Source organism: Trachemys scripta, chromosome 13, assembly GCF_013100865.1.
Source record: "Trachemys scripta elegans isolate TJP31775 chromosome 13, CAS_Tse_1.0, whole genome shotgun sequence".
In the NCBI taxonomy this organism is placed as follows: Eukaryota; Metazoa; Chordata; order Testudines; family Emydidae; genus Trachemys; species Trachemys scripta.
In genome coordinates this window covers 20,765,923-20,780,262 of record NC_048310.1, presented here as the reverse complement: position 1 = coordinate 20,780,262, position 14,340 = coordinate 20,765,923, and the positions used below count along the sequence as shown (strand labels likewise).

Below are 14,340 nucleotides of genomic sequence, written 5' to 3'. Positions count from 1 at the left end.
TACCAAAATTGCATAGGCAATTACTATAATTTTACATGCAAAGAGAGTAAATGCATTTACAAAAAAGGAACTGAGCATTTTTTGCAAATGGCAGAAAAAAACAGCGATCCTAAAAGTGCCCTTTATCATTTTTGCCCACAAGTGATACTGAATGCAACAACAACTTTATGAACCTAAAGTTTAGTTTATTTTACAGCATAAAGGCCATTTTATACTATTTGATACAGCAACCCTTTCATTATAATCAGTGGGAGATCTGTTGTGGACCGAAGGTACCATATGGCTCTAATTTTGAAAATCTGGCCATGGATCACACTGAAAAATGCAGTTAAACCCTCTTCACAGAATGAGTTTTACATCCCTGTAGTAAAATATTTACTATTTTCTCTCCTAGTTCTACATATTAAAAATTTATGTTTATAGAATTACAAATTATATTTTAGCAATATTAACAAAAATATAATTTCAACAGCAGATGTTCAGCAAGCAAAGAGAAATGGAGCAAAATTTCCTTAAAAGATTAGTTTATTTGCAGTGTATAATAAATTCAGAGACCAGGAATTTTGAAAATGATATGAAAGCCTTTTTTTTAAAAAGAAAATGTTTCAGAGAAAGTAGTTTTTTTTTTTTTTTTTTTTTAAGCTACAAAGAGAAAATATTAAGTCTTTCTTCATATGCTGTTTCATTAAAAAAACCTATTGGCCACAGAAGTGAGCATAAATGTGATACTGGCAATATTAGCAATCATGTAATCTCCTGAGTGCAGCAGATTCTGTAACCTATCTAGTTTACACAGTGCTAGCCATCTCCCCCGTTGTTTTCTCAGTAACAAAACTTTAAAGCTCACTTTACTTGTTTCCAAACATATATGGTAAAAATAATTTTACACACTTCCAATGGGATCTTGATAATAAATATTACAAAAGTACACAAAAAGATCTTACCTGCCACAGATACAAGTGTAAGAAGTATGTCGCATGCCACCGCGAGTATAGCAATAATGCTGAAACAGGCTGCAAATAAAAAAAAAAAAAAAATCAGTAATTAATAATTTATTCAGAAACAACACAAAGCAAGAAAGCAAGCAAGATTGCACTGAAGCGAGACTTGTGTGCGCAAGTCCCCCTACTACCTGACAAATATCTCCCTGAATTTCTGCTCAATTTAACAATCAAATTAACCTACATTCTCTCATCTCAGCCAGTTTGTGTATTTTTCATCATGTACCTGTCATCAAGCCTGGTATGAAACTTTGCAACAGAAAAAGACTGAAACTGCAATGAAGCATGTTTAATTTCTCAAGAATGGTAAATTGCTTTCCTTAGTAACTCAGCACAGTAAAACAACTTTGGAATACACTGGTTTACCTGACCTTAGAACCAATTAGCTAATAAATAGTTAAAGGATCAAAGGCTGAAAACAATTGTTAAACTGCCTGGGTCTAAGATTACAGAGTTGAATAAAATACCTCCTTCTGGCATATCTGAAACACCAACTACAAATACAATCCACATTTGTTGCAAAACCCCTACCTTAATATTTTTCAAAAAGGAAACGCAACTCCCCAGATAGGCTGGCTCTCTCCACCAACAGAGGCCTACCTAAACAAAGGTAAAGGAGTCTTTTCTGGAGTGGACTGAGGGGTCCCATTGGGAAAGATGATCCAAGGCTAGCCCAAGCCTTTTCGAAATTTTAGAGTTTCAGGTTTGCACACCACTGAATTGGCTCTGACACCTACAGGTGGTCCCCGCTAGTGCAGGTTGATGTAAACTAGCAGTGTGCGTGGGAACCTGCCGGATAGCTGCCCATGCTGCACCTGTTCTCTAGATAAAAAGACTATTCTCCCACAATCCGGCACATTTTACTAGTACAGTACTACAATCCACAGTAAGCGTAACAGGAAAAAAGTGTGTGTTCTATTACACACTGAAAACATGAAACTACTTATTTTCACTTAAGGTGCTTAAATACCTCAGTTATCTTACCATTCAAATGTGAGCAATAAAATAAAGATCTGGATCTCAACACCAAGACTATACTATAGTAAATAAGAGCCAGATAAGGAAATATTACAAAAGTGCTTGCTTTATATATATAAAATAATGCATTCTGGAAGTTTATTCTCTTTGCAGCACTGTCCTCCTGGGGGAGCTATTTAGCCTTGAAAGCACAAAAGAATTTTCATCTCCACAAATTTTGCGCTATAAAAGTCCTTTGCATATGAGGGCAGATGTGCCCACAGCACAATCACTACAGGATTAGGTGCTATAAGAGCTAAGCACATATCACGGACCCCTTTATTCTTTGTGAAATATGCTCTAATTACAATCCAATTCCCTTTAATATTGAATGGATTCAGAAAACTCATTTGTTGTAATACCAAAATCATTTCATTAACACAGAGTGATAATGGTGTCATTCAAACTTCAGAGATGTTATGATTTTGTCCTTTTGTAATAGCAGTCCACGGAATACAATGTTCATTCTTTGGAGGACATTAAGAGTATTACTTAAACAACCATAGAGTCAAAATATATTTCAAAACTTCCCAAAGGGATAATGAATTGAAGAGATACACACCAACCCCCCCCCGAAATTATGCACACAAAGGAAATGAAAACAGAACCATATCTCTAAGGACTAAATCCTGACTTTTCAGGGAGATGGATTTTATAGGATTTTTCCTCATCTCTAATTACAATGAATTTACTAGTTTTGGATCTCTCTGGAAATTTAGAAGTGTGCAAAGAGAAAGTCAGAAGAAGAGGATAACAATACAGGAGTCTGGGAGATACTCTGAAATTAAGAGATGGGATAACAAGAGCCCTACTAACTTTCGCAACTGGATGCTATCAATCTTCCATTTGGCAGTCTCACACATTCAGTTTCCACTATCACTTCACTTTATGGACCTATGTTTCTTTCCATTTGCAAATTCTAGGTTTCTGTCTCCATAACACATTTGCATATAGAAGTCTATTATTACATGCATTGTGAACATGCATCCAAACATTTTGCCCAGTTCCATCTTATATTTGTATGTATGTATAGTAATGCTTATTTAAGTAGCTTTCAGTGTTATTTTTATAAACCCCTACATAGTATTTAAGTGACTGAGTGAAATATTTCCTTTTCTCCGAAGCTTTCAGTAACCTTCAAAAGTGCTTTAAAAATGAAATAATGAAAGCTGTAAACTTCCTTCTATCTTAGATGATATAAAGATAGCAGGGCTTATTTTTCCGTGTGACAAATGACCACATATTCATAAAGCTGGGACTTCTATGAAACTTCATACAGTAACGTAACCGTTACCTTTTGCAGCATTCCCAGTTCAGCAATAAAAGGTAGTAAAATAAGTTAAGAGATGCTACATATAATCTACCTTTTGTCTGAACTTTCCATTTCCTTTTTCCAAAAATGGTTACACTGGTTGTTTCACATGTTATGGATTTCTTTTAAAAAAGAAAAACTAAAAAGGCATTGTTAATGTGATTGAGCCAGGGATAGTATATCTTTACTGGGTAATGTGTTTTCCACTAGAGACAGGAGTAAAATTATTCACATTATTGTATATTACTTTCTCAGTCACGCGATTCATTATAAATTATGTGCTAACATGGTTGCCATCAAAAAAGTCAACATCTGCCACCAGTGGCACCTGAATTTCCAGTTACTTCTTATTGCACGTACAAGATATAACTGTAGCATTTCAGATACTACTGCTGGCAAATGCTGGCTTTTTCAAGTTAACAACTGTATGTCCAGCATCTTAAGAGTGGCCTCTATCAGTCTGGCTCCATTACAGTCAATGGGAGTTTGAGCCAAAATTTCACCCCATGTGCTGTAGTTTCTGTAAGAATTTTGCATTGAATAATGCAGCTTATAGTTATATGAAACAGAATATATTTTTCTGAGTAATACATTTGATGGATCTTCATGGCATTCTCCAAGTGCAATGCAAAAGTTAAGGGAGCGAAATACTGCAAGTTGGACATATGACTTAGAGCTTGTCTACACTTACCGGAGGATCGACACTGTGGCTATCAATGCATCATCAGTCGATTTAGCGGGTCTAGTGAAGACCCACTAAATCGACCACTGATCGCTCTCCTGTCGACTCCTGTACTCCACCTGACCGAGAAGAGTAAGGGGAGTTGACGGGAGAGCGGCTCCCGTCAACATCGCGTAGTGTGGATCCCACAGTAAGTAGATCTAAACTACGTCAATTTGGGTTATGCTATGCACGTAACTCAAATTGCGTAGCTTAGCTCGACTTTTCCCTTTAGTGTAAACAAGGCCTAAATCTGGAAATCCATATGCAGTTATATTGGAAACACTGTGCCTGGCATTTAGGCTGGCCGCTTTTTTGACCAGCTGCTATGTATGTTTAATATGGTTTTATGTTGGATCTGGATCATCTGTCTAAGAATTTCTAATGCATGCATCACAGGTGCAAGCTGTTGGCACTTTTTTTCCCCCTCCCCTTTTAAGTTTCATAGACAGTATTTCCCCTTTAGGGTAAATGTATTTTTTGTCACCCTGCCCACTATATATCTTCATGGTGTATACAGATCAGTCATTGGTCTATTTACATCAGATGTTACCCTGTTTATCCACATAGTTCTGTTTGAACTTGTATGTTCTTTTTACTGCTTTGAAATTACAATTTATTTTTTAAAAGGGCAAATACCATCAGGTAGTTTTCATTCAAAATTCAGCTTTTAAAAATTATTATAACTGACTGAAAGCGTGTCTTCTGGAGTTTAAGGATAACTTTAAAAACCGACCTCTCTGTCACTGATTTTAAAAAGGGCAAACGTTAGCCCCTATTTTATTACAGCTAAAGAAAATCTAAAGTATGAGCTTACTCTTTCTTAAATCTGAAGCATCAGGTCCTCTTATTCCCACAGCTATGTCTATTCTTGATTACTTTATTGACAATGCTAATTTAAGGGACAAGAAAATTTACCTCCCAGAAACGTTGGGTTTTGAGCCACTGGAAACAACAGAGAAGCACTGTCACAGCTACAGGGTGAATAGTGCCTTAGGGGGAGTTTTCCAATAAAAAGCTTTTCCATTATTTTCTTCAGGACTCTTATCTTAGCCATTGTTTCATTTCCTGTTGGCTTTTCTCTTAACAGCCTTGTTTGATTTAATTCCTGGCATTCAGATAGGTTAATATCAAACAGATAACTTGAGTAGCATCTGATATTTATAAAAAATAATACACAACTCCCTCAGTTTCCACAAGCACATACTGGTATTTTCAGTATCTTAAGTGGTTATTGCATACAAGTAAAGTTAAACCACCTTATTTTATTGTAAGAAAATAAAAAAACCCACCTGATTTTTTAAGGGTTTTTCAAACTATTTTAATGTAAAATCTACTTTGGATTATCTTTTCTGTCAACAATTGACTAGAATTTCTCTTAGCATATTTTATACTTGCTGTGTTTGTGTTTTTATGGCAATCCTTAGGTGGGTTTCTAATGCAGTATCTTACACGCTGGCAATTCTAATGGGATCGCTTGACCAGGAAAAAGGAAACCAAATAAGGTACGAGTTTAATTTTAGCATAGCTTCACTTAATAGCTTGCATGCATGGAATAAAGGAGCAAAATCCAGGAGTATTATCAATATTCATTAACTACTTTTTTCACTTTTCTCTTCTTTTGACACCTTCCTCTTTGTAATATACGACCTATCCCCATACATTCAGTAACGTGTAGTATTTATTTCCCAGAAAGAAGTGAACGTTGGGTGAGCTGAACAAAGAATATGTTATTTATGATTCCTGTCAAAGGTGTTCTTTTTAACAGATAATGGATGTGTAGAAGAGAGCAGTATGCTATACATCTCAACTAGTCTCTTTTGAGACTAGATATTTTTGGACCAAGAAACTAATACTTCTACTTCTAAATCACATCAAACAAATAAAATCTTTTGAGTCTAGTCTAAAAATCGGTACCAACTATAATTATATCAAGTGAAATAGAATGGAAGAGAGAAAAAATATAGGGGGACAGTGCAGAAAGTAGAGCCCTTTGTTACTTTTTCTATCAAGAATTTAACTCCAATTTCTATTATTGTGACAGATACATGACAGTGCTTCTTATGCTTGACTTCCACAGAGCCAAAGTCTGATTCAGTCATCAAGATAGTTTATTTAATGCTGCAATTGAGTTAACACACTTGGGTAAGTACAGAGAAAAATTTTCATCCAAAATGAAAGAAACCAATGATGCTGCATTGGCTTAAGTGAGATTCTTCAGTAAATACACAGATCCTGCACTGCAATGCACACATATTTCTTTCATTTCTACTTCTTTTTAGCTTCCAAGTGGTATGTTATCGCAACCTTCTGTGCTATGTACAATGGACAACTCCCATGGGTTTTTCAGGCAATATCAACATATCCAAACATTTTCCTCTCTCTTCCCCATTTTGACATGAACAATTGGAGTTATGGCCCTCAACATGTACTCCTTTTTAGGACTTGGGAGATAAAGGGAAGAGTACTCAACTTTCCCTTTGCAATCATGCAAATGCTTACAAACATGCTTAACTTTAAATTATGAACTTAAACCTTGTTTTAGTTCTTCAGTTTTGTACATGAAATTAAAAAGCCTGACATTTTCCTCCTGGACCCAAATCCTTCCTACCCTCCAGATTCTTTTCTCTATTCGGAAGGAAAAGTACAAAATAAGCGAAACAGAACCCCCACACAATCCACCCCCAACACACACACTTCCCCGCCGAAATTAAATTGTCAGCTACTTTAAATGAGTACTAACTGAGCCTCTTTGTCCATATTTCTTCTTCCCTCTGCTATTCACCCTCCAAAATATCCCTTTCTACCCTCAGGTTTTCAGCCTTTAGTATCTGCTATAGATCTGACACTCTGGAGTGGGTGGTCACTCAGAGAAGGGAGAGGAGTCTTAGCTGCCAGCCTTCTGCCCCTCTCCTTTCCCCCCATCCTGTATGCCAGATGCATACAGCCCTTAGAGGCTGGTAGAAGGCAAAGATTTAAAGAAATCAAAACAACTTCCTGGTGTGTGGCCAAAAACGTGAACAAATCATCAGGTGAACCAAATCTGGAGAATAGTGCTGCAAGTCTGAGAGTGAAATCCTGTCCCCATTGAAGTTAGGGCAAAAATCCCATAAATTTTAGTGGGGCCAGGATTTCACTCTACATCTTAGAATCATAGAATATCAGGGTTAGAAGGGACTTCAGGAGATCATCTAGTCCAACCCCCTGCTCAAAGCTGGACCAATCCCAAACTAAATCATCCAACCCACAGTTCTCTGTCTTAATCAGGCACTCAGAGAACAAAGAAATGGCATCATCCACATCTTTAAAAAACAAGATGAAGCAGAGTGTCATCAGCCTTCTCATGGCACTATGGTCCAAAGAACCTTACAGTGTCTCCTGGACAGGAGAGGCACCAGAGTACGAGTGTGACCTTGGGGTGAATAACCAGCTACTCAACATTCCCTCCAAGAGCTCCCTGGAAGGATGGAATAGAACATAGAACAATCTGGTTTGCTGCTTCCAGATTCTGGAGTCATTTCAACAAAACCTCTTGCTCAGCGGTAGTTTAGGAATTCATTTTTAGATGATGTAGCAGTATGGTGTAGCAGGCATAAAAATGCCCTTTTTTGTAGAACACATAATACAGGGGTCAACAACGTTTGGCATGCGGCTCGCCAGGGTAAGCACCCTGGCGGGCCGGACCAGTTTATTTACCTGCTGACGCGGCAGGTTCGGCCGATCGCGGCCCCCACTGGCCGCGGTTCACCGTCCTGGGCCAATGGGGGCGGCGGGAAGCTGCGGCCAGCACATCCCTCGCCCGCGCTGCTGCTCGCCGCCCTCAATGACCCGGGACAGTGAACCATGGCAAGTGGGGGCCGCGATTGCCCGAACCTCCCGCGTCAGCAGGTAAATAAACTGGCCCGGCCTGCCAGGGTGCTTTCCCTGGCAAGCCACGTGCCAAACGTTGCTGATCCCTGACATATGTTGAATGGTCCAGGAAGATACTCATGGGGTTAATACATCATTAAAATATTTGTACCAAAACCAAATATTTACCTTAAAATAGTTACATGAGTTATCACTGTGTGGTTTAAGACTTTCAGATATGCAATTATTAATCAGTGTACCTTTGAGGAAATTGCCACTTAATAAAAAAACCTTTTCACATTTCAAAACTATAGCTGTTTGAACAGATCCTCTTGAGACTCCCTTTGAAATGCAAGCAGGTGGTTTTGAACTAAAGAGTGGAAAGAGAAACAACTAATGTGAGTTCTGTACAGAATTCAGAATAAATGCTTATGGGTGGAGTTGGCAGTTTTATGGGTGGAGTGTGGAAGCTGTGCACTGAAATATTCTTGAATTGCAAAGGATTAATATGAAGCACCCTTACCTTTTGTATGGTATAACTAACACACACGGCCAGATTTTCCAAAACTGGTCTCCCTTTTTTGTGCTGCAATTGGCAGCCACAATTTTGATCTTTTAGACATTTACCTACCTGATTGCTCCCACAGATAAGGTGCTTACAGAAGCCTAAATAGTCTATAATTTTGCATCCACAGTTACCAGTGCGTGCAATTTATCTATCGTATCTAAAGTATTTTTAAGGCACTCACCACCATAAATATGCAGAATTGCAGACACAAAAATGAAAGCACCAGTTAAAGTCTGGCAGATAATCAGTATCAATGAGTGCATACACTTTTTTGAACAGTACTTCATTCTCTATCCTGAGATATTAGCATAAACAGCATAAAAAGCTTCATAAGTGAAGAGCAATTTTCTTAATTGTCCAGGTTAAGATGGGGACCTTATTGGTTATCTGGAGCTAACTAGCTACTCAGATTTAGTTGACTGAACTCAGTCTCATTTAACTTTTAATACACTGGTGTACATTTTCAGTTTTGTACACTATGTGCGCAGAAGTTTTTTCATACAAAAATGTTATACGTAAACTAGTTGGAAGAAATAGTCAGTGAAATTAAAAGAAAGAAACCGTCATGTCCACCGGGCTCAAACAGTGAGCTCAAGGCTGATGAAAGAACAAGTAACCTTAGTACTAACTGTATTCTGAAGAGCGAAGCTTTATCCTATAGCTCCATGGCAAATATACCCAACAATTTTGTGAATGAAGCAATACTATTTCAATGTCCTGCATGATATCAGAAATTGCTCAGAACACAACTTACCACCCTATCAGCAAGAGGACTATACATAACAGCTTTACTTTATTTACATTACTACAGATTAATTTCTAAAATCCAGTCACTTGCAAGTTGAACTTCCTCTAATGAAAAAGCTTCTTATAAATTTAAGACCTGAGTGGGGTGGTGTTTGTGCATGCACAAATTTCTAAATTTCACGCTCACTTTTGAGTTTTTTTTCTTGACTGGCACTAAAAATAAGGTAAGAGATTGTTCCTCAGACTATGTTTTAATGTCCTGGAAAACTTGCAGAAAAAAGGACTGGCCAAACTCAGGGACTGATTCTTGATTTCAGTGGGGCTGTTTGAGGTGTAAGGGGATGCTTGAGTTGAGTAAAGGTGCCAAAATTAGAACCTTAGTAAGTAGGCATGAAATATAACTGGTTGCATGTCAAATGAACCATAAAGAGAACATACATTCCAAAGGAGGACTATAATAGCACTGAAGATGTGAATTTCAAGAGTAAGAAACAAAATGACTCTACAGCACAGATTTCCGTACAGCATCTGCTTTACTTCCAAATATTGTGTCCTGTTGGTTTCCCAAGAAGTTGTGCCACCTTTCTTGCACTCTATCCCCAGAACAATTGGATACCCATCCAGAGTTCAGGACGGGAACAAAAAATGAAATTACCAAAAAGATTAAGAAAAAAGTAATTTATGAATGACAATGCCTGACAGGTGCAAAACAGAATACAAGACAATAGGATTGTGGGCTTTTAAGTTCACAAGGGAGCTAAGCATAACATGACATCTGTTTCACCAGGGATTAATACCACCTGGAAATAAAAAACAAGCAGAAAGTCCATAAATAATACAAAATCCAGAACTGTCACAAATGTCATGTATGATTTGCGATGATTGAAGGAAAATGATATTCTTCGTTTAAGAATGGAGTTACTTAGGTGAAGGGTAATTAGCATATTAATGGGATAATTGGGAATTATAAATTGTCTGTCTTATATTAAGAACAACTGAATAGATGAGATGACATTAGCTGATATTTCTTTGATCTTTTTTGATTAAACTACTCATCTTCCTGGATTTCCCAATGGTATTTTGGAACACAAAAGGCATGAATAAATTTTGGGTGAGAAGAGGGAGATAAAGAGATCCCATTTTTTGCTAATTGCATTTTGACAGATTATACTTAAATTTTCTAGTTAACTTTTTTGTTTGTTTGATAATAATAAAGTAAAGCTGTTATGTATAGTCCTCTTGCTGATAGGGTGGTACGTTGTGTTCTGAGCAATTTCTGATATCATGCAGGACATTGAAATAGTATTGCTTCATTCACAAAATTGTTGGGTATATTTGCCATGGAGCTATAGGATAAAGCTTCGCTCTTCAGAATACAGTTAGTACTAAGGTTACTTGTTCTTTCATCAGCCTTGAGCTCACTGTTTGAGCCCGGTGGACATGACGGTTTCTTTCTTTTAATTTCACTGACTATTTCTTCCAACTAGTTTATGTATAACATTTTTGTATGAAAAAACCATATTATATTGATGGAGGTCAACCTAACAACTCTTCTTGAGTTTAAATTTAACCTGTTGTTTTTAGCTGTATGAGGGGTGGGAAAATGCAATTACAGCCAAGGTTTTTAAGAAGTTCTCTAACTTTCCTCCAAGTACTGCAGGTTTCATAGAATTATAAATTTTGTGAAAACTTCCTTCACCCAACTATCAATATTAGACAAATATTCATTTTCATGGAGATTCAGCTTAAGCATTTACTATGTATGTGAAAGCCTGGAAATGCAAACAATGAGTGTGAAAAGTATAACCTCACATGGTACTTGTTCTTCTTCAGAAACATTATTATAATAAAAAGGTCTGGGGTGGGAGAATACGTCCTCTTCATTTCCTGTGCGGGTTGCATAGTGCTCAAGGATTCTATAGCAGCTGCTGTCTTGCCTGCACACCTGAAGCTGACCTACCTATCGAACAGCACCACAATATCTCACCAGCAATCATACACCACTGAACAAAAACACTGATCCCGGAACCTATCCTTGCAACAAAGCCCAATGCCAACTCTGTCCACATATCTATTCAAGTGACATCATCATAGGACCTAATCACATCAGCCATGCCATCAGGGGCTCATTCACCTGCACATCTACCAATGTGATATATGCCATCATGTGCCAGCAATGCCCCTCTGCCATGTACGTTGGCCAAACCGGACAGTCTCTACGCAAAAGATTAAATGGACACAAATCTGACACCAGGAATCATAACATTCAAAAACCAGTAGGAGAACACTTTAACCTGTCTGGTCACTCAATAACAGACTGGAAGGTGGCAATTTTGCAACAGACTCCAAAACAGACTCCAACGAGAAACTGCTGAACTCGAATTGATATGCAAACTAGATACAATCAGCTGAGGCTTGAATAGAGACTGGGAATGGCTGAGCCATTACAAACATTGAATCTATCTCCCCATGTAAGTATTCTCACACTTCTTATCAAACTGTCTGTACTGGGCTATCTTGATTATCAAACGTTTTTTCTCTTACTTAATTGGCCTCTCAGAGTTGGTAAGACAACTCCCACCTTTTCATGCTCTCTGTATGTGTATATATCTCCTCAATATATGTTCCATTCTATGCATCTGAAGAAGTGGGCTGTAGCCTACGAAAGCTTATGCTCAAATAAATTTGTTAGTCTCTAAGGTGCCACAAGTACTCCTGTTCTTTTTACAATATCTCATTGCTACTCAGTACATTGTTATTTTCCATTCATATAGAATTTGTGAAGCCTTGGACCAAAGATCCATTATTACAACTATCATGTTAGACTCTGAATCTGGAAGAGAACATATGCTGTGAGAGTCCTGTGTTTCTAAAAACATAACATGGATCTGGAAATGACGTATGTAAAACAGGAAGAAAGTGAAACCTCTTATTTGATAGCATTTTGTTTAAAAACAGTTCTATAAACAATCACCTCATGTTCTGTGCTTAATGAATCACAGAGGAAGTGTCAGATTCTTACTGCAATCTGTAACAGTTTCACTTCAAAAACAACAAACCTTCCAAATTTCCTTGGAGGTTTCAGTTTGAGGGACAGGTTTCTAACGGGAAAGCTGGAAAACTCAGCTGGACTTCAGTTTCAGCTCAGTGAGATTGTGGCACAGTGAGGGGAGGACAGACCCCTTTGAAGCACTGCCTGTTCATGGAAAGTCATCCAGTGAAGATAACCATTGTCAATGGTTATCCTCATTGGTAACCCCCCTTCTACTGTTATTGAAAACATTGTAACTGTCAGTATAAATGAGATTAAGAAGTGTTTGCCATTACAGAAGAGTGATCAATACCAAATTCCACCACATTATCTCGCTCGGCTTCTGGAACTACTTTGAAAATGGTTTTGGCTAATCTACTCTAGGGGAACACACCCCTGCTGACAACCATTTTCAGTAATGGGTCATTTTCCTTGGGCATATGAGCCTTAGAGTTTTCAGTCTTTCGCAAAATAAATACTGTACTTAGAATACATAGCACAGTAGTCTTTGTACTATGAAAAGAGTGGTCAACAATAAGGATCTCATTTTGACTTCTTAACCAACTGTAAAAGCCACTGTGTTACAAGCATTAACAGTGATACAAAATTGCAAGTACTATCATGGTCTAATAATTTCACACTTAATCCAATATTATATGAAGAGATGGCATAAGATTTTCTAAGACTCATTGCTCCATTTCTTCTCTAATAATTCTAGATCTCAACTGGCATATTTTAAATTAAATTTTGTAGTTTAAACCTATTTATCAACAGCTAATTAATGAGGTCTAAATCCTTTGATGACAGAATGATTAAACAGCATTTTAACTAATCCATCTTTAATTAAAATGCTGCCAGCAAACCATTTCTGAATATATATAAAGGACACATTTATAGATGCTCACTCTTTAAATATGCATTATGTAAAGCCAATAATTAGAAGAACTCATGATTTCAATTATATTTTAATTACTGTTACATATAAAACATGCTTTAATAGATGTAATGCAATACATTTTCTTTCTTTACGACTCAGTAATCATTCCTATTGGGGTGAGAACCAAATAAAAGGAAGTTTAATATATGCACTAGTACACGAATCTTGTTTTAGGTTTGAGCCAATTCTCTCTACATTTCTTCTTTCCAGCAACGAAGTACTTAATTATCTCTAAACCTAAAATACAAATGAATCCTCGTAAATCCCTATTAAAAACCATAAAAGGGAATTAGATATAACTGGCAATAAATATAAGAAAATAGGGATAAATGCATTTATACCTATTATTAAAATGGGATTTTCCTAGAGCTTCCTAAACTGGGGCAACACTGGTGGTACTTAGATAAGGTGACCTCTCTGTCTTCAGAATTCATCTAGTTAGAAAATTATCCTGAATACTGCAGATACTTTTCCCAATCTAAGGCAATTGGGAGGTTAAAAAACAACAACAATCCAACACTGTGGGTATGTCTAAACTGCAATTATAAACCTGCAGCTGGCTTATGCCAGCTGACTTGGGCACGCAGGTCTTGGACTAAGGGGTTGTTTAATTGTGGTGTAGACGCTTGGGCTGGAGCCCAGGCTCTAGGACCCTGCGAGATGGGAGGGTCCTAAAGCTTGTGCTGCAACCCAAGCTCATATGTCTATACTGCAATTAAACAGCCCCTTAGCCTAAGACCTGTGAGCCCAAGTCAGCTGGCATGGGCCAGCTGTGGGTTTATAATAGTAGTATAGATACCATGGTTTGCATATAAAAGATCCTTCACTTAATTTATTGCTTGTAAACTCACTTGACTATTGCCACATGGTTTACAGGGGAAAGCTGATGCCAGTATATGCTGAGATGTCTACTAACAAATTCTCACTCTACAGCAGTTCTTACTTCAAAATGTATGTTAGTACTATCGGAAGCACTTGTTGTGCCACAATCAATTTGCCATATGAAAAATAATAAATCTTTATTATGAGCTGGCTAGGCAGGAATAAGGGAAAATCTCTTCTATCAACACCTCTTTCTGCTGGGTGTGGTCAGAGTGGAAGGTAAGGTAGGGAGGAAAGCTTCCTCACCTTCCCTTCGGCATGCCTGTGACCCTCAT

General features: G+C 37.5%; 1 protein-coding gene across 1 annotated transcript in view; it reads right to left on the bottom strand.

Annotated features, from left to right (window-relative positions):
- Nucleotides 1-14,340, bottom strand: part of PEPD (peptidase D) — a 210,261-nt gene that overhangs the window by 81,327 nt on the left and 114,594 nt on the right. Inside the window, exon 10 of the mRNA XM_034788453.1 lies at nucleotides 945-1,013. Coding sequence (XP_034644344.1) covers nucleotides 945-1,013 — 69 coding nt within the window. The remainder of the gene's footprint in view (nucleotides 1-944; nucleotides 1,014-14,340) is intronic.